At 36.8% G+C, this 21,719-nt stretch overlaps 1 protein-coding gene across 6 annotated transcripts in view; it reads right to left on the reverse strand.

Annotated features, from left to right (window-relative positions):
• The window catches only part of CLEC16A (C-type lectin domain containing 16A), a 64,113-nt gene that overhangs the window by 33,716 nt on the left and 8,678 nt on the right, over positions 1-21,719 (reverse strand). For 4 of the 6 annotated variants that reach the window (XM_027684318.1, XM_027684316.1, XM_027684321.1 and 1 more), the window contains exons 5-16: positions 21,267-21,372; positions 19,748-19,753; positions 19,291-19,414; positions 18,271-18,445; positions 16,635-16,688; positions 14,083-14,196; positions 9,066-9,294; positions 7,537-7,666; positions 3,344-3,444; positions 2,492-2,614; positions 1,247-1,356; positions 714-758 (exon numbers count right to left, since the gene is read on the reverse strand). In XM_027684318.1, coding sequence (XP_027540119.1) covers positions 714-758; positions 1,247-1,356; positions 2,492-2,614; positions 3,344-3,444; positions 7,537-7,666; positions 9,066-9,294; positions 14,083-14,196; positions 16,635-16,688; positions 18,271-18,445; positions 19,291-19,414; positions 19,748-19,753; positions 21,267-21,372 — 1,317 coding nt within the window. The remainder of the gene's footprint in view (positions 1-713; positions 759-1,246; positions 1,357-2,491; positions 2,615-3,343; positions 3,445-7,536; positions 7,667-9,065; positions 9,295-14,082; positions 14,197-16,634; positions 16,689-18,270; positions 18,446-19,290; positions 19,415-19,747; positions 19,754-21,266; positions 21,373-21,719) is intronic. The other 2 variants (XM_027684319.1, XM_027684317.1) reach the window with 1 other exon arrangement.

Consider the following 21,719-nt stretch of genomic DNA (forward strand, 5'->3'; position numbering starts at 1 on the left):
TACAGCAAGATATTCTCTTCTCTCTCCATCCTGTTGAGAGAGGGGCAGTGGAAGAGCAGCTGAGTGGACCTCTAGCAGCCACCCATAAGGTGATTTATTTTTTGGAAGCCATATTGAGCAAACAGTCTTCAAAAGAATTCTGACAAAAACAGGAAGATATTTCAGACACTTGAGATCTCTAATGGATTTACTGCTCCTGATATGGAAGCTAACACCTAGATCTTATCATTTTAATTCTTTCACTGTTTACAACACACACACACAAAAAAGGCAAAAAGCTGCAAAGGTCTCCAATAAGAAAAAAAGATTAAGTACCAGCATTTCAGATAAGACACAAACAAAAAGTAATATCAAAAACAAACACATTCCATATTAGTGCCAATGATAAAATCCCAGGAATCATGCTCTAATTGTGTGGCTCAGTTCCATGAAACACATAACAGAAGCAAGAAAGGGGCATGGCTGCTAACTTGACCTCCAATATAAACCCTGAGTCTTCTAACAGCCCTTTAGTGACATATGTCAGTGTGGCATGGGAAGGGCAGGAAAGGAGAGGAATCCCCCAACAAAACACTTCCTTTTCTGTCACAAATTTGAAGTTCTCATATTAAAAAAAAGTGCTGCCTTGGGCACCAGTAAAGACTGGGCTGCAGACTTGCTTCTAATTCCACACGATGTAAAAGACTTTTTCTTACACCATTTTGCATATATACCTTATAGAAACGACGAAGGAGATGAACACTTTCTTCCCTTGCACCCTAGAAAAGATAAAATGTTTTTCAGGGAGTACATACACAATTTACTTATTAATCACATTAAAAAACCCACCCAAAAACTCATATAGAAGAGACTGTCTATTGATTTCCCCCCACACACACAGTCTTCATCTCAGAATTTGACAGAATACATTTTGAACTTCTGAAAATACAGCTTATGTGAGCTTATTAGTTTCAAAAGAAGTTTTCTTTTCATTACTGAGGTGGATGACATATAAATTTCAGAGAGAAAATTAAACCTAACACTGCTTGGGAAGTTATGAGTTTAAACAGCATGATAACAGCAAAGCTGGGGATAGAACAGAGGTTTTGATTCTTCTGCACAGAGCCACCAACGCAAAGATGTTCTAGAAGCTCGAATTTCACATTTAGGCTTATTGCAATCAGAAATGAAACAAATTTGTTCAACTATGCTACAAGACTCAAAGACTAGTAATGCTGTGACTGGAAATTTGAAAGAAAATACTCACCTCAAGACAAGCAAGGTGAACATCTTTTATGATGCTGCCATTTTTAGAAAACACAAGTTGCTTCAGCAACAGGCACCCAAGTTCTAAAGTTGCCAAACGGATTTTTCCATCTATGAGAAGAAAATTTCAATACACAAAACAGCAGCAGTTTAATTATTGTTCTTCTCATTATCTGATGTTAATATTTTTACTTTTCCCCCAGTTGTCAAACTTGGCTCCTCTGTCACACACACCCTATCTGACAAGGATGACTGCAGATGCTGGCTTACAGCGCTGATGGCTAAAAAAGAGAAAGAACTGGAAGAGTAATTTAAAGCAGAACAGTGCAATAAGAAGGCAACCAAGATTAACACTGTTGAAAAGCAAGCCAAACCCATGCCTTTATTAATCTGCAACCACAGGTTGAATTACAGTAAAATTACAAAAGTATCAGAGACATTTGGCCTGGATAAAGTTACAAGGGGAAAGGCAGCTTTGTATGTAGCATACTAATAAGGTATAGCTTTTCCTTAAAAGAAGTCCAAAGGATTCAGATACAGCCTGGATCTGAGAATCTAGGGAAGTCAGAGTGAAAGAATGCACTGAGATTTTAAGCTTAGTGTCAGAAGGATTTTAAAAAATGATATTAGAAATTATGTACAGTCTGAGCTCAGTGATCTACACTAAGACAATATATCCAAGAGACAGACTGACATCTCAGCTTTTGACTTCAACTCCTGTTCTACCACTTCAAAAATTAGCACTATGCTGTCAGAAACTAAAGATACAAAGGTCAGTACCCCCCCCCCAAAAAAGAGAAAAGATGTTCTACACAGCATTTAGCAAGTATAATAAAAATCCAGTATTTCCACTCCTCCCCAGACAAGCCTTTACTTAAATAAATGCATTTCCTCATCTTGCACTCTTCCCTGTTGCTGCATGTATAAACTCTTCATATATAAACGTGTTTTTAATCTCTGACTGGCACATCAGCACTAGTTAATGCTCTCAGATCAGTCTTGCAAGTCAAACAAACATTAGATTTTATTCTGCAAACAATCAGGGATTTGATACTGTGTCGGTTTCAGGGGAAAACCAGTTCCACTCATTTGAAGTTTTAAAGGGGGAAGTGCAGGGAGAAGAGCTGTGGCTTGAACAAAAGTCATATTTCCATGGAATGGGTCCCTGAGCATTGTAACCAGATGGCTTTTTTCCAGCTTTAAAAGTTTCAGCTTGCAAGGAAAACAAATACTGGAAAAGCAATACCTGGTTGTGCAGCATAATTCATTATCCTGATGAGCCTTTCTGCAAGTACATGATTATATGAGTTCCTCTCTTCAGCATGTTGAGCTGGAAGCTGAATTCTCTCCAGCTTGACCGGGTCAATTCCTTTTTCAGGGGTGAAGGAAGAAAGGCAAATTAGAAAACAGGAGTATGTCCTGAGGCAAGTATTTAATAGACCACAGCAGTTTTCTCAGAACATAATAGTTAGCAGTATGAAACTAGGCAAGTTAGCTTTGAATTAATATTACAAGGAGGAACAACAGAAAGACTGAAGACATTGATGAATCCCTGAAAATTCTCAGCCTTAAACAGAGCACTCAAATCCCAAAGTGGTTGGTGAAATCCAAACTATTTTGCTGTTTCTGAAATTCTGCACCTATTTGCTTGCATCTAAATCAAATCAAAGTCAAGCCATATATCTGAAGAGCATAGTGACTAAAGGGGAAAAGATGAAAGTTTGATTTTAAATTCTGCTCTGCTAGTAAGTGATCTGTTCATATATGTTTAAAAAAATAGGAATTTTATTTTGTAACTAGAAGCCTCTGATTGAGTACCCTCCTCCATGCAAATCAGATTCCCTCTGAATGGTTATATAAGGAAATTAATCCCATTTTTCTTCAACGTATTCCTCTAAAATATCAAGATATTTCTCAGAATAGACTGGTTACTGTAAGACCTCTTAGGACAATACATAATTATGGACTGCTGGGAATCTCCCTGTCCTGTTCTAAAGAATGGTAATAAACGATCTCATAAAACAGAAGATGATTATATTTAGGTTTACAGTTTCTTCCAACCCTGGCCTTACAGTTAATTCTGCATAACAGCACTTACCTTTGTTGTGTGACATTGCATATAAAAGACAGAGCACAAAGAGGGCATAGTAATCATCTTCAGGACAGTCCAGTGCATTATAGACCATATCTAGAAAAGGTCTGTGGAAAGGAGTAATTTAAAAAAGAGAAAAATGGTTAAGAAAGAAACATATCTATAGAAAAATGGGTAACTATCTTATTCTACATGTAGTTAATGGAAGAGGCAAATTTACAGTAATGCACATTTTCAGGCATTAAAAGAATTTCTGTTACAGAGTACTCAGATTATAGTCATGCCTTGCATTTACACTCTGCCAATAATTCTGATGCTTTAACAGGATTGGTTACATAATACTTTCCCAGGAATTGATTGTTCAAACATTTACTGGTTGTTTGTGGCACATTTAATACATATTGAAAGCTTGTTTTAAGTGTATAAGTAAGCAACTTCAAGGAGCTGCTCTCACTGTTGCATAAAAGAAACAGAATACCTCCAAACTCACGTACCAAACAGAGTTGAAAAGTTCTATTACAAGTAAGCATTTTTCATCAGAAGTTTGGAGGAAGCCATTTTGTTCTAAAACAATGAACAACTTTACCATGCAACAGTTATAGCAAAGAAACATTAATAAGCAGGGAACATCTGAATGAAAAAAGAAAGCTTTGGATTGCAGATAAACCTTGTTTTCCTGAGTTTAAGCACATGTGACCTATGACACTTCTGCAGGAACTTACAAAGTGCCAAGTTCACCTTTTACCTGTACCCTGAAGAGACCACAAAAGTCAATGTAATCCAGAAGCTGTTTGGACAGATCAGATATGGCTGAGATTTAGCTGATATGAGCACAAGCCTGACTGTAAGGCAGCTTGGCTTCTTGTCTTAGGCTGGCTTGCATCCAATCAGTTGCACCAGTTCAGAGCATAAGTGAAAATTCAATATATTTTCACAACTGGTCCAGACAAACAAACAATATATCAGGGAAGTGTCATGGTCACCAGAAGATGACAGTCTAGAACCCTGAGTGAAATGAGTTAATTCCCTACCTTTTGAAGTATTTTTTAACAGGGAAAGGAAAAAAACCCTTACATTACCTAAATTACATTCAAATAAAATACATTAAGGTAACATCAAAGTCATAAAAACAAAGTCATTTTCCTGTCTTCAGAGCTAGCAGACAAGAAGCATCCACTACAAACTCATGGTTGTGGTCAGCTGAGGGTCAGCAGGGCTATCAGAGCCCAGAACACAACATACTTCAGTGCCTCCTCCAGGCCTGTGGCGCCATCACGGCCGCACTTAATGGGCCCCAGTAAAGCCACCAAGTCATAACAAGGGACTTGACCTTCCCGTCAGCTCCACACACATTTCACCACCATGTTCTCTTTTACTGAAACAAGGCAGTTATCAGATTCACAGACCACGTTGTTCCCCTGCTCAGTTCCTGACACTGCAGCACGTTGTGCATTTCTGAAGCTGCATCACAATCATCCTCTCCGGGAAACGCCACCGAGTTATGATCCCTCTTTGCCCAAGGTCAACACCCCGCTGTGCCCAAGCCAAATTTCCCACATATTGTAGAGCTTAAAACAATGTAACTATTCAAGGAAAACTGACCTAAATAATTAGCAATGTCGAAAACAAAGCAAGAGGGCCTTCAGGCTTCCTAAGCATTAAACAAACCCTAAAGCCTCATGTCACCCTCAAACCAGGGGTTTTTCACACCACAGGGGGAGTTCAGCTCCAAGGGCTAAAGAAAGAGGACCAAGACATCCAGGCTCAAGATATTAAAATACTTAAATACAAGATAACATAAGGTCTGCTTTCAGACCAACAAACACTAACTAACCTAAAACGTGACCTATAATATAAAAGTAATATTTAATATAATTTTGTTAAAGCCAATGTTTTAGCAGGTCAAAGCTGCTGAAACATCAGTAGCTATTCATATAACACCAATATTACACGGTATTAAATGATTTCTGTAATTTCTAATGCATTTTTCATTGTTTTACCACTGCATACTTATTAGATTTGTGAAATTACATAACTTGAAAAAAATTACAGCAGCAAGAGAAATCGTTCTCATTCCAGATGCTTCTTCACAGCATCTCTCTGTCTGCATTACCAGAGTCTCAGTCACAATAACCTGAGGCCAAAACAACTTCCAAGAACCCCACTCACCAACAGTCCTCAAATAGACTAAATACATGATAGACCCAGAAAAACTCAGCTGTAAGAAAATAGCAACCAAAGCCACAACATAGCACAAAGATTTCACATTCTGGAAAAAGGCTTTGCTGTACAGCATATTGTAAAAGAAAGGTAATTTAAAACATGTTTTAAGCTCAAACTTTCCAGCAGTGAGGCCTATCAAAATAAAATTACACCCTAAAATACTTCAGCTGTCTCTTTTATGTTCTTCACAGCAGTAAAAGGGCTAAGGGAAACTGAAAACTTAACTTAGCCTTTAAAGCCTTTAAACTCCCTTCTGTGCTGTTTTCCATTCATTTTTCAACAACTATTGGACTATTTTTAAAAAACACTTTTAATAGTGAAGTCTATATTGTAAATATTTTCAAATATAAGTAGTTCTTAACTCTGTAAGCATTTTCTTCCTTTACTAGGCTTTTACTACCAACTTGACAGAAGATGCAGATCAAACACCTTACAAGTGTTCTTCGAATTATTTATTCTTGTGGAGTGTGTCCACAACTGAAGACTGCAACACACTGGGAATCACAATCATCACAGTCATGAATGATTATTCCAGTTAGGGAAGATTCACTTTGGGCATGGCATGATGTTCACTGCATTTTTCACTATCACATGGCACCTCATCCACAAGACTCAGTGATTTCCATCAGTGCAGGGCAGAAACTGTACACGCTTGAGCAAATCTCTTGAGAAATTTAGCTACTGTTTCTAATACTACATTTGGCATAGAAGATAACACAAGATCTTAAGCTACAGCAGCTTATCCACCGGTATTTCCAAAAATTCACATACATAACTAAGGCCACTACCAATTGCACTACACGAGGTTTTAAAAATATGTTTAGCTCTGCACCTTCTTTGATGTTGTTTATTTTTAGGAAAGATGCAGGACGCTGTGAGATCATATCTGCAGAACAAGGGAGTCCTGAACTGCAGGCATTTGCCAAATGCATCACATCTAAGGATTTTGCACTTTTTGAGACCTGAGCATCACAGTCATTTTAGTATTCAATGCAGTCATGGTCAATTTCTTTCTAAAAGCCATTTGGCACATATTTTAGTCAAATTATCAATAATCTAGAACAATGCATTTTAAAGCCAGTTCAAGTCAAGGTTCAATTTCACTTTTACAATGAAATGAAATGTTATCTTTATTAATGAATGTAATCTAAGGTACATCAAAGCTATAATGGAGACAGAATGAAATTCTGGGAATACCAGGCAGCATTTCCCAAGTTTAAAAATAAATTTAAAATGCTATTAAACATGTGCATTTCCCCAACAGACACATCTGCAATTACTTTTGTGTCAGATACAGCACGTTTGGTTTCTTTTCTCTAACATCCTATTAACAGGAACACAAAATTCTTACTGGGAAGGTGTCTTACAGGTATTTAATACATCCAAGTTTAAATTTTTAAGTCAGGGTGATTTCTGCTCCCAGAAACATTTAAAAACTGTATTTTCAATAGAAGTCTTTAATAACTTTAAGATACACTAATGGACCCTGGAAACTGTAGGTTAGAAGGGTTTATCTGTAACTACTACCACTAAAATTTTGCCAAATTCAGCCCTGAACTGAGGAGTTTTCCTTGTTTTTTCCCCTACAGGTGCACACAAAACTGACAAATGTGACCTTAAATATAATTAAGAAAACTTCTTCTGGTTTAATTTAGAGGTTTAGAAAGTTCTGGAATGCAAACATTTATATTCTGGTTTTGTTGTGTTAATATTCTGTAATTTAACTTTACCAACTTAACGTATCACAATTGCCATAAAGGAAAGCACAAACTTTGCAAAGGAACAGGGTCATTTGTGCAACTGATGAGCAGAGAGGCTACATCCCACTTTTCTGTTATTCCCTTATATGTGATGCAGAAGAACCCTGTAATTTTAACTGGAAGCAGATTTGAAACATCCCGTAAGAGAACTGAAAGAGTTAAGGGGAGGACAAGGAAGGAAACAATTCAGCAAAATATATTACAGTTCCTTTATACCTGTTCCAGTTTGTTATCTCACTCCCAGAAGCAGCTGCACTCTTTTCTTCATCTGTTGTATTCTGTTCTGTCACAGTAGAGATGGACAGCTCTGACAGCTTACACCTCTCCATGATTACCATCTCTATTTCTAAAGAAACCAAAACACACCACCAAAATTGGATATTTTTAAAGTTATCACAAGCTCTTTTGTATTTTCTATTTGCCATTAGAAGCGACTGATGCAACTGTACATAAGAGGCATAACCACAACCTCAGAAAGGTTAATGAATGAATAGATGTAGGCAAATTTTCTTCCCAATAAAGAACTTTGTTTACATTTTTTTAAGGAGTTTGATGCGATAAGAAATGTAAACATATACAAAAAATATGTAAAGAAAACAAACATATCATTTTGGCAAATAAACAAGCAACAGTAAACTCCCTCCCCCACAAACCACAGGAAGAAAGAGCACAGAACCTCTTTCTGCTAAGAAGATTTCTCTGTGAGGATGCTGGTGAGAGTGGGCCATGGGTGGACATCAAGTTTCAAGGAGGGTGCAAAGAGGCCTCTACAACTACAGCAAACAGAACACTTGGGCCCTAGAGCTTCAAACCTGACTTTCAGTAGAACCATTAGGACCAAATCCAGCTTTTGCTTAAGAATTTGGACAAAGATGATGACTAAATGCACCAGGTTAAACAGTAGATCATTTCAGATTTTCCTCAAATCATGGCAGACAATACACCACCAGCTATTTGACACCATTTAAAGAAAGCCTTCTTAAACAGACTGCTTACCTAAACCTAAATTCAACCATGTTTGGACAGGACTGTCTAAGCATAACACTCTTGTTTTCAATTGCTTGCATGCCATTCTGCCACAGAATTTTTTTTTCAATTTATGTCTAACAAATACCAGTTTCTGATGTTTGTCCTTCTAATAGTTACTAACTAGTATAATAAACAGTTACAATGCACTGGAAGATCACTCATCCTACAAAACCAATTCTTCTTTGCATTACATCAAAAACCCTGAAAATGTACAATTAAAGAATCTAAGAGTTAAAGATGTTTTCAGTTTTGAACTATTTAATATCATCTGCTATCACGTACTGTCACTTATAGCACATCTGTTAAATTCTACCATTGAAACATGCATAAAATACTCCCAAACCATCTCAGGATAGGTGAAGTGGCTCCAGCATCTGCCTCAACACAGGAGAAGATACAAAGTTGTCAAGTCTACTCATCAAGTGCCCCATACCCACCCACACCTTGGTGCAAGGCATGCATTTGGGATAAGGGCTCAGGACTACAGGAAGATATGAAAACGCTTTCATGGTTTTTAATCAGATTAGAAGTACATGTTCTCACAGAATGATTTAACATGAGAAAAAAATACAGCCAAAGACTTAAACAAATGTAATAGTCCTGTGTTTACCTCGTGCAACAGGAGAACAAGTCACATAACAAATCACAACTGGGTCTATACAGTAAATAGAAGTACCTATATTATAAGTATTGTTTTTATTTGCTGGTATACTCACCTTCATTTTCACTGCTTGTTCTTATGCCTTTTGAACTTGCTTCTGTACCTTTAGTTTTATCAAGGTCATCTTGGTTATCTTCAGATCCTCTCTCCTCTTCATCCTCTTCACCAACATTTTTATAGTTGGGTCTTTTTTGCATCCTCTTCTTCCCCTTCTGTTTATTAATTTCAAGAGACCTCTCAAGTGTTTCTGTTGGTTTGATGAAACATCTGATACTGGACTTTGCCTGTAAATTTGAAGAGTTTACACTGAGTTACAGCAAGCATTTTTAACTGCTATTCATAAAGAAACTTCAGTTCATACAAAAGATGGGGTTTAGAATGTAAATTGGCATACTACTTACAAATCTCAAATCCATTTTAAAACACAAAAAAGAAAGTTGTATCAAATCATCATTAGCACACACTACCAAAGTAACATACCCCAAAGATTTATCATTAAAAGTATGCCATCTTGAGACAAGAAGATACAGAACTACCTATTTCATCAATAGAAGTTTATTAAACTGCTTTCCCCTTCTTTGAACAGGTGAGATAGACAGTACACATAAAATTAAGATACCTTTTGTAAAAAGGATGAAGGCAGCAAAATCCTAAGTGTGTGTTGACAGTAGTGTATTAATATGAAATACACCCTTTAAAGGTCTTCGGCAGTAGCAAGGACAAAACCCAATGCTCTATGCCACAAGTCTTTTTTGTTTGTTTGTTTGTTTGGGGCTTTTTGGTTTTTTTGTTTTGAGTCTTACACTTCCCTCAACATCAAACTAATCCTTGTATCAAATAGGAACAAATGACACCATCGATAACCTTTTTTGGGTCTCCAGACGTTGACCTACCCAAGTCTAGAAAACAAGTTTCATTTGTTAGACTTAATTTACTTGTGTTTTACCCAAAGTTATCACTGGCTTTGGACAAGATGACAAACAGTCAATATCTGATTTTCCTGATTATTTAGTTATAGAGTCAGAAAATAAATTTAAATTACAAATTTCTCCCAGAAGAAATTAAGTATTTCCAGGAGTCTGTGCCATCCTAACACAGAACAATGTATACTTTGTAGAAAGAGATCAAGACACTGCAAGAAGTTCTGCAACTAGAAGGACTAACAAAACTTGGTTTTCTACAATTTTGCAGCTTGTTTCTGAGCTGTGTTGCTTAAGCTCCCTTCTCACTTGCTAGGCCTGCCAGCTGGATTACCAGAGTACAATATAAACATTGATCAGCCAAACCTCTCTTACTGAGAAGTGAAACACATGGATTGGGGGCATCCTGCCAGCACAGGTTGATGCTAAAAAAGACTGCTACAGAAACTCCGTTACCTTTCAGAGCTTAACACTTCAATTACATTTAGCTGACACTTCCTAAAGGGTTTAAAATTTTAGGGCAAGAGAAAAGAAGTAAGACTAGAGTAAACACCAAACTGATTCCCTTCTTTGCCGCAGGTGACTCAAGTACAACAAGCATTGAAGAGACCTCAGGGAAGAAGTTTGGAAAAATCCCTCCCTTCACTTAATAAGGAACATCTATATGTAAAAAACAAGAGATTAGGGAAAGATCAGGGAAGAAACTGTCTACAAGTTAAAAGGCCAAAATGATTCTTTGAGTCTTGTGATGTTTTGCAAAGGTTTTATAGAAATCTTGCATAAGTCACCTTACACTTGGCACTGAAACAAACCACATAGGAGGAAGAACTTCCTACACCAAAAAAACCCCATAATATGAAATCTAGTACACATGTCCCCAGTAGCTTCTCTGATAAATTTTAGTCTTATCCAACTGAAACACAGGAAGGTTATAAAATGACCAGGTTACCTTTTATGGGTGGCTTCTGGTCAGAAAGGTTGTAAGAAAAGGGAAGAACACCTTAAGTCCTGTTCTTCAGGGAAATAACAGAAAAGTAGCATGCAAGTTGCATAATGCATTTTCCCCTTTCTGTATTCACTTCTTACTTCTGCATTGTTTCCTAGAATCTTGTAGCTACTTTCTTTACACAGAATGTATGTACTTAACTTGCATTTCTAATATGCTGTTGGCCACATGAGCAAAGTAACACTAAGAGCCCAGTAGACAGTGATATGCACTGAGTCATGGTCTGCTCCATATAAAGAATGCTGAAAAAAAAACCTCTACACATATATTCTGTTCTGCTAAACACAACAAGGCTATTTATTTAAACCATTCTAAAATCTGACCTAAAATTCATGTAAATAGTATATGGTTTATTATATAAGTTGACTATACAGTTTGAGGTACTGCTAATTTACACTTCTAAAATATCTTTCAAGCATATTTTCAATGATGGTTTGCCTTGTGCAATGTGTGCTTGTAAGATAAGGCAGTACCAGTAACACCTTTTTACGGGAAGGGGAAAGTAGGTTAAAGAAGAAACATGCACTGGGTAGAACTGGCCCACATTTGAATTATGCAGGAAAAGAGATCTCACAGGAAGTCAGGTAAACCTTGCTGTGATGTCTGACAAGTTTAAATACATTCTGCTGGCTACACATATTCAACTCTTATTGTGAGATAAGGGTTTGTATTTCTTCCGATGACACCTAAAACCAGAAATACAGGGAAAAAATATGGAAAAATAAAAGTGTATCCTAATTTGCTATACTTTGAGGTGAGGTGGAGAACCTGTTCAATGGAGGTCAAGCAATTGTTAGTGCCCTATGATGTTCAGCAGATCTCCATGGGTAGGTTATTGTCAGTTCCTAAGATATGAATTGTTCCTGTTGTGACAACTACCACTGCTCTTTGTCCTAAATCACTCAGAATATTTTGCATTTATACACAGCAATTGCAACCCTTCTCAGCTTTTGTTTTTGTTACATGTTCTTTACTCTGTCTCCTAGGAAGAGGACATGTGACTCTGCTTCTCGTAATCTCAGTCCTTACTGTGTTTCCACTTTAATTCACCTTAATAGGAAGATGAACAAAGATATGAGCTTCTACTTACTTCGTGTTTTAGAAACTGTCAGTTACACTTCAGCTTAAACATATCAAGATATCTCAGTTACATCCCCAAAACAACGATCTTAGGAGATTATCAGAGTGGTTATCATGAGAAGTTAGAGCAAAAAGGAAGTAAAAGATAACTTTGGGTCTGACTTACGAATAAACACAATTCTGTACTCAGACAAAAAGCAAATTAAAAAACTTACTCATCACTTTTCTCTACTACCTCAAAACAAGTAATTCTAAAGTAACTTCTGATATAGCTTTCAGTATTCAATAAAAATTTGCAATTTTCTTGCAACAGAAAACACCACAGTAATAACTTAGCAATGATACTGATACACCTTATGGTCCAAAGAACAGCCCCTGAAATGGTTCACAATGCTCAAAAATCAACTTTCTGCTCTATGAAGTCTCATCATAGAGCAACGAGAAACTGCCTCACCTTGACTGTGCCTCCATATCTAGAGCTGACTCACTGCACTGAGCTGTGTATCAGCAGAAAACACCAAGCCCTACATGCAGCAGTTGTTCATACACATTGACAGAGAGCAGCTCACATGACAGCTCCTCTCCCTGGAAGCAGGGCATGGATCTCCTCTGGTGAAGATCACCCCACTCTTTCTGCACATAACCAGCCTCCACCAGTGGGCTTTCTCACAGTACAGGTTCTCCCCTCTGTGGTTTCATTGAAGAATACAGTTTAATTTACTAAAAATTAAAGTTTCTCCCCTGGAAGTTTTTCCCCCATCCATCTCTCTGCACTCTCTGTAACAAAGCTCCACCTCCAGCAGTTTCTCTGAGGGGCCACTGCAGAAAGCCAATGCCCTCCTATTTACTACCTGTTCAGGTAGGACAGAACTCCCCATTTACATACTGTGAGGACACATCTTTAAGTCCAGTGAGAAGCAGCAACCTAAAGAGTATTACAAACATAAGAGAATAGATGAACAGGAGTTTACAGGGAAGCCCCAATATTTCTGACATTAGTGCAAGCACACAAACACATGCTATAGGTATTTTGTAACTTTGTACAGTAACTATGACAGGAAAAGAAAAAAATCTCACTTCTGTAACACTAGTGCTCCACCCTCTTGCCACAAATTTCCTTGTAACAAAGCTGCTTCTGCACAAGTCACACACAACATTCAGTGTGCAGCCAGCAGGTGGTCAGACATTTCCCAACACAAGTAAGGGATTGCTTTATCTTAAAGCATTCAGTCAACTCTACCATTCTACTATAGTTTTTTCTAAAATACATTCCAAATATTAAGGTTAACAGAAGAAAATACCAGAACCCAAAAGCTACTGGATAAGATCTGCCTACACAGCTTCCAATGGACAGACGGAAGAAATTTGGAAAAGTTGGTTTGTGTGATTGAAGAGTTGAAGCATCTGCCCCTTGAGCTACAGTCACTGCTGGGAAAGAACGTGCATGAGAATCAATCTACTGCTTGTTATAAATTAAACATTTGGTCAGCAACTGCTGGCAAGTCATTAGGGGCCATGTTCAATTTTTAGACAGAACTACAGTCAGAGGCCTTTTAAAGGTCATACCCTCTTCTTGCTACTCTCCCCTAAACGGGCTTTTAAAAAGTAACAAATAAACATTTCACAAACTGTGAAACTCACAACAAAAGGGAAAATATATACATGACACTTAGAAAACCAGTAACAACAGCATCCAGCAACATCTACACAGGACTGAATGTGAAGGTAAAAGGGCAGTGACTAAGTGACAGCCCTCCCACCTGTCTGAGGCTGGTCTCTGCTCTCACATGCACACGGGTGCACTTTTTCAGAGGTGATCAGCTTTACTGCTAAAACACTTAGAATGTTCAGAGGAAAGTCTTTATTTCCTTCTACATCCAAGCACAGAAGATCAGATTACAGAAGCGTCCCATCAAAATGATGATCCAACAACAAAAGCTGAAGTCTGTTGCTGCTCTTCTAAACACACACACACCTTGGCTTACCAGTTTCCGATACCTGATTTCATTTTTCAAAGATTTTCTTTGCCTTGAAAACATTACAATTAAAGACAATTGGCCACTTACTGAGTTTTTCTGTATATCTTGCTCAACCTTAGAAGAAAACACCGAGAGGTCCCCATTGAGTATAACCTCAGCCAAGGAGTTCACCAAAGGAGCATAATGTATAATTAGAAAAACCTATTAAAAGAAGAATGGAAAGAAATATCAGACATATTTACAGAATACATACAGTTTCACAATTTCATTCACTGAACAAACTTCTTTGACCTTTTTAAGTGCTATCTTTGGTTTATATGTAAATATAACTGGTAGCACTGATTGTTCATTAAATCTACTTTAAAACACAGGAGATCATAATCTTCTTTACAGCTATTTGAACTTTCTCTACCTTTGAAGCCACACAGTTTTAAAAATTGTTCATATTCTTCCCTCCTTTTCAGACATGTAAATTCTCTCTCCTTATCAGCTTTGAGATGAAAGTTGTGTGATACTCCAGCAAGGAACTCAAAACTGCTCCAGAAATTATTTTCTTTTTCAGAAACAACACAAACTGATTATGGTGCACAGCATCCATGGATCTTCCATGACAACAACTGGGTGGATTCCAGGAAGTCCTGTGCTGTGCCCACAATTGCTGTGCAGTGATTCATGGGTAAATGCCATGCAATTGGCTGAACTGGATCAGAAGCAGCTTTTCTGGCTCTGAAATTGGAACAAATTAAGGTCTAGTGACAAAGTGGCTACACAAGGCAGGAGTAAGGGCCATACTGCTGGGAACATTAAAGCACTTCCCCAGAAACTTTGCTTTAACAGAACTCTCTGTTTACATCAATGCCTCTATTTTGAGCCAAGGCTTACAAAAGTGTGGGCCAGCAAACAACCGGCTTCTGGACAGAACCAGCTCAGGTCCAGTCACAATAACCTTCTGCCAGCTTATATCCCTTCTCTTCACAGGAGTATCAAAGCTGGATCCCTGAAGAGCTGCAAACTTCCCAAATAATTTCTAAGTCATTAAATCTAATAATTGTTTTGACAATATTTAGCTCAATGTTCTCCACAGGTTTTCTCATTAAAGCCAGCACCATTCCAGAACTTCAAAAGGGAAGTGATTATTAGCAGGTGGTGCTGACCCATGTAAACTTTGGAAAGTCTCATCACACTTCCAAAATGCATTGAAGAACCTCCAAATCACTTGAGCTTCTGCCAATCCAGAAAGTGTTGCTTGACTGTACCCAGGCCTGTTTTGGTGTAAGTACATCACATGTTCACTTTGGGAACAGGGGAGGAGAAGTCCCAGCAGTGATTTTCATTTGCCAGCATGAGTCTCTCAAGCACTTGTCTCTAATATATCAGTAGTGCCTAAAGTGTATCCCCGGTGTCAGTAACAGAAATAGTTTGCAAGGTTTGTCAGATCCTCAGTGCACAGTTTTTCAGATCCCACTCCATCAAAGACAGACTCTGGGTTAAAAAATGTGGGAAAAGATGCGTTTCTGCCAGTTGCAGAAACAGCAGCTTGATTTTCTATATCACATCCCATTCTGATACACAGAACTTGTTCTCAATTCTTTATAACTAGTTCCATTTTCTTTTTTAAAAAGAATGAAGAACATAGATACAAATCTTGAAGTGATACCCAGTCAATGCTTCCACTGAAATCAAAAAGGTTAAAAAAGGTCAACTCATACAACTCTAAAATGCAGATCCCTTTAGTTACAAGAAGCTGTTGCTCCCACAGTTTTGTCTGTGGTAAATAACTCCTATTTAACTTTAAATTAAGGAGCATCAAATTATATTATTCTGGAGAAAAAAAAAAAAACAAACAACTCACACTTTTAGTAAAGCTCTGAAAAAAAGATGAAATTATGGGCCAGACAATAATAAAAGGACTATTTAAGTTCAAAGAAAAAGAAATATAAATTCTATGAATACAAGTCAGAATTATTTTCAGGGAGTGTAATTTAAAAAAAACAGTCTCATAGCAATGCACTGAAGCTTACAGAGAGAAAAGATTAATTTTCTGTACAGTAAAAAAATCCACTGTAAAACTCTTAATTTGAAAATAAGTTCCAGATAGAAAAGGAGGTGAGACTGGTAAGAATAAGAAATAACAAGCACTTAGTTACAGATTTAAGCTACAGGCATAAGAAAATTCAAATTGTGAGAGAGTGAGATTTTGGTAGTAGTGGTTTTTGGGGTTGAGTTTTCAAAGAGGAAAATTCAGACCTGAAATCTGCTACAGCTTAGGCAGATTCAAAATGGAATAAAGCATCTATCTAAATTTCACCTCCCATTGTACCAAGTTCTGTCCCAACATGTTGCACAACTCTGTTATGCATCATTTGTCACGTGGTGACAATCTGTAGTCATGGAATGATCTAGAGGTTACCCTGTGCTATGGGAGCCTCAGAAGAATGACATTAACTCACGTAAGAATCTATTTTGTCTGCCCATAAAAACACAAAAGATTTTGCTTTTTTTTTTAATAGAAACTGAAAGGTTAAAAACTTCTTCTGTCAAACTGTCTTTAATGGCCTTGCCAAAAATACAGTAATTTATAAACCATAACACTACTGAAAAACTTATTCTGATACACAACAAATACTCAAAATACTTACTTGAGACAGAAGATAGAGAGAAACTTGGAGACTTATTTTTGGACGCTCTCCACCCTATGGGAAAAGGTTATGAAAAATGCTGATTTATTTATACAAAGTTAAAGCCATTTACGCTGTTTAATAATTCATTTAAAATGTTTAATATTGTATTATTCCACATTCTGCTACAAAAGATTCAGAAAGCATTGTTCTTTTAACAGTCACTGCTTGTGAACTATTTCAAATGGAGACTCTCTGAACAAGCACATCCCTTACTGCAATTGTTTAAAAAATTGCTATTAATTACTGTCTTTCATGGTCACTTCAGTAACTGGAATTTAAGAGGTGAGCACATGAGAAGTACACTGGTTTCCACTACGCTACTATTCTTTCAAAAAGTACTTCTCAGTTAACATTCATTAAAATCTGCTTTAAAAATCAGCAATTCAGAAACAGTGAAACATTACCCATATCATAAAAACATGTTCTTGGCAGACACTTCTTAAATCAAGTAAATAACATTGGGCAAAAATATTTGAAGTGTTAACTTCAGCACAATAACACTAAGTTTATAGACCACTAGTATTGAAAATGTTTCTAAAAATAAATCAGTGATTCTTTAGAAAAATCACCAAATAAATTCATCAGAAGGTAGGAGCAGCTCAATTTTATGACTGCAAATATCTCCAGACTCATGATAACAGACACCTGCCTGAAAATAGGAGGACAAGCAGATTTTTGTACATAGAATGAGTCAAAGTAGCTGAAATGAAAGTAAAAGTCAGGAAAGCTCCTGCACTCTATTTGAATGGTCTTATCAATGGCAAGACAAGAGGTTGATTGTTAATTCAATCTTCAGTGCACATGCAACATACTGAATTTACTAACTTGCAAGAAACCTGATTTAATGAAAGCATGCTGAAATTCCAAAGCATTGTGATCTTAAAAAAAAAAAACACTACAGTACAAGAAGAGGGGAGGGGGAAAAAAAAAAAAGAAAAAAAAAAGAAAAACCGGAAATGAACCGAGCAGTGAATTATTTAATTTTTTTAAAAGACAACTGAATGCAGAAACTTGTGCAGGTTTTGAAAGAACAGTTTCTATTTCATAAAAAGTAGCTTCACCAAATTTAAAGGTTATGCCTCAAAAATAAATTCAGCTGTATCACATTCCAGCACAGCTTCTCTGCAAGTCGAAGGATCCAGTACCAAAATCAAAAGTTTGTATTTTCCATGTGGTACAGACTTTAACACCATGGAAAATTTGCATGTATACTGTGAAAAGGTATTATAACCTGCTTTTGCCAGAAGACAAGTTACCTTATCAGAAAAGGAAATCACACGTCTCCCAGTGTCAGAGAAATTTAAACCCTGTTCTGAATTCACAGTTGTTCTTGTCTGCACTACTGGCAGCTTTTAACCACCACATCATTCAAAGCAGTACTTCTTTGGTGAATAAAACCGAATCTATTGTGCTCTTAAATTTATTTTCAGGGTATTTCCCTGACAGTCACCTTATTGAAGCTGTTTCATGTAAAACACACAAACACAGATAGCAACAGTATTAACCCTACTACAGCAGACACATCCTGAACAAATCACTATGCTGAAAGCAAGAAATTGCTTTGAGGATTAACTGTTTGCAGACATTAGCTTACCTTATCTTGATTTACTAATGAATACACGTAGAGGGGAAGAAAGAGTCTATTAAGTAGGTGGTCTGTCAGCACATCGTTTAAAAATTCACAATTAATGATGAGGATATCATTAAGGTAATGCAGATGATCAAGATGTTCTGCTACCAGGTCACTCAGTTTGCCCCTATTTCTGTGCCTGAAAGAGAGAAGAAAGAAAGAATCATACATTAGCAATTGTGAAAGTCATAAAAACCTGGGTAAAAAAAATTAATGTGCATCCCTGCCACAAATCACCCTGTGCAGACAGACTGCCTGGAGATGATGGTTCAGTAAAGTCAACTAATGCAAGCAGCAAGCAGAGTTCAGATTTATTTGTGCTTTAGGATGCACATATCAAGTTTTTCTTCACTGACAGAGGCTTTTCACAAGCCAACCACAAAAAATGGTAAGATTTGTTCCCAAAAATGAAAGAGGAATTCTGTGCTGTATTTAACATCTACCTCTTCACTTTAAGAAAGCAAGAAACAGACACACACTCCAAGGTGGGGGTGGCAAGGCAAACCAAAAATAACCTGAATCACAAAATATTTCTGTAGTTGATAGTGGAATATTACACAGCTATGTCTGGTCTGATAAATTTCATCTTTCCAGTTTAAACTTTTTTCCTAGAATCTTTTCAGAAAAATCTTTTTCTGAGATGATACATAGAAAAGGAACATTAAAAAGACAAAGATTATAAGATTGAGAAGCACAAAATACCTTTTTTGGCTTCTGGATAGCTACTAAATTTAGCAGAATTAAAGACAGATGAAGAAAAAGCATGTTGCCAAACACTAATTTACTTGGAAGGATATTAGCACAGATTGGGCACACAGCACTAGCTGTTAACTTACAGAATCACTAAAAGCTTTGAAGAATGAAAAGCCTGAACAGTCTACAAGGGAACATATTCAAAAACTGGACTATACAGACAAAATAAGGAGAGCTTTAGCATCTGGGAAAAGCATTTCCATTCAATACCCAGTATTTGTAAAAGCTTACTCTTCATCAGTCTGCACACAGTTATCCAGTTCTATCACGTGGCTGCCAATAAACCAGACGAGGTTGGAGAAATAAGGAACTGCAGTTTTATCTCGAATGTAATGCAGCATAGGCTGGTTGTCCACTGAAATCATTAAAAAGAATAATGAGTTGCCAGTATTTTTTATTGTTCTTTAAGAAAATCAACAAAGTATCTTCTGAATTTTGATGACATGCTGGCTTTCCATATGAGAATATACCTGACACGATCTTATGCGTGAAATGGAATCTATACAAACGTCATATCAGTTCTTAGCTGGCTTGAATGAGCCTAATATTGATATATTTACTTATGTCTGAAGATAAACAAATCTAGTGGAATTCAGAGAGGTTCTTTTAGCACATTATTTATTAAAAAGAAGAGAAAAAAGCACAAGAATAAAGCAGTAATGCTGAGAGTCAAGCTAGTTAGACTTACATGACACTGCATTAAGGAACACAGGAATCATCAGTGAAGGAAGGGCAAAAGAAACAGACAACAGTTAACAGGATTAGGAACTGGGATAGTGACATCCTCTAAAAGGGTTAAAAAAGCTAAAGCACAAAGCATCTAAACTAAAGGATACAGGGTAGGTGTTAGAGCAGAATATATGCAAACGGATAGTCTGAGAATTATCAAACCTGAACATCTGAGCTGTGCTTTTTCAACTCTAACCTTTGTATCACTACAACAACATTCAATGAAAATTCTAGACATTTTTTTCCACAAAAATACTTAGGTACATAACTATATCACAAATAGGATATGAAGCCTATAATTTTCTCTTTTTGTGAGCTCACATTTGCATTTACAATTCCTTGAAGACCAAGTACCAAGTGCCTATTTCTCAACATACAAAACAAAAATATTTTGTCCCTTGCAGCCAACAACGTGAAGACCCTGCTATGCAAACTACCCAGTCATTTGCAAAGCAAATTGCTCATTGTTTTAAAAAAGATCTTACATTCTTCTGTAAAGACTGTCATCAAACCATTATTTAAATGACAGAAAGTTGTGTAAATTCAACATGTAATTTAACTTAAAATGCATTAAAGAACAAGAAGTCCCACATGAACATATTGCATAATACTACCCTACAGCATGCTGATTTCACAGGTAGAGGTTTTGAATAAACAACCATTTTTCTACAGAGATCACTGTGATATTTTCAGCTAATTAAAAAATTTATATACCCCAAGGAAAACTTGGGGGAAGTGACTTTTGGACATTGTCTAGTCTAAAACTCATTCTCAAAGACACTCTAACCAGGTTGCTAAGGGCCTTGTTGAGTTTTCAAGATCTCAAACAATACAGATGCCTCATTTTCTCTGGAAAACTTGCTGCAGTGCTTAACTACTCTGACAGTGAAGTTTCAGATTTTTTCTTTATGTCCTACTGGAATGCCCAGGACAGGAATTTGCAACTGTCCTCCTGGCCTTCACTGAGCACCTCTGGGAATGGTCTGGCTCTTCTTTAGGTTGGGGTGACTGCAGGACCCAGGAGTTCTACAGTCAGATTCTAATGCACTTCAAATCCAAAAGGAAGGGATGCAGGTTACTGCTTCATACACTGTAAAGCTCAATTTCATCAGAAAAAAATAGTTTGCATTCTTAAAACACTTTGGTTTTCGGGTTGGTTTCTGTTTATTTATTTTTTAAACGCAGTCACATTCTGATCTCTGTTGGAAGGGAAGCCAAAGTTCCTTGTGTATACTTGATACCTTGGGGTTTTTTTAACAAGTTTAAATGGTGAGGCAATAATGCCATTTACAAGTACATACTGTAGGTTTGGGATAATGTTTCATAAAAGTCAAAATGTGTATCTGAAGCATGTCAAAATGCTAAGCTTCTCAATCTCATAAAACAGACAGAAAACCCTCAAATGTAAATAACTGAAAATTAAACTACAATCAAACAAGATCTGTACACATGCCCTTTTTAATATATAAAAAGCATACCTTTGTAGACATTTAAAGTTATAGTCCTAACAGCAATCCTGACCATGCTTTCGGGGTGGTTAAAAAATTTAATAGCTTCAGTGTACAAAGCGAAGTCATTAGTGTGCTGTAACAAGGGGAGAGAAAGCATTTATTTATTAAACATGTACAGGATATTTGTTGGGATTCTGTAAGAAAAATGTTTTCTGTGGTTTAATATGGTATTTTTACCTTCTACTTAAGTAATCTGAGTTTACAATGCACAGTCAGCTGCATTTGTAGCTCTGCATTAAAATAAACTCCTTTAAGCATCAGAGTTTCCCACGATAACTGAGCACATACTCAGTGCTTTTGTGCCCTCTTCTGGCAAAAAGTAGAGTGGAGCAAGGAAAAAACTATTTCAACTTTGCCCTTGGATTACTCAGGCTTTTTTGGACTTTGACTTAATATCTTAGAACCAAGTGATGCAATAGA

The sequence above is a fragment of the Neopelma chrysocephalum genome, unplaced genomic scaffold, assembly GCF_003984885.1.
Source record: "Neopelma chrysocephalum unplaced genomic scaffold, ASM398488v2 Primary Assembly neopelma1_65c, whole genome shotgun sequence".
Taxonomy (NCBI): domain Eukaryota; kingdom Metazoa; phylum Chordata; class Aves; order Passeriformes; family Pipridae; genus Neopelma; species Neopelma chrysocephalum.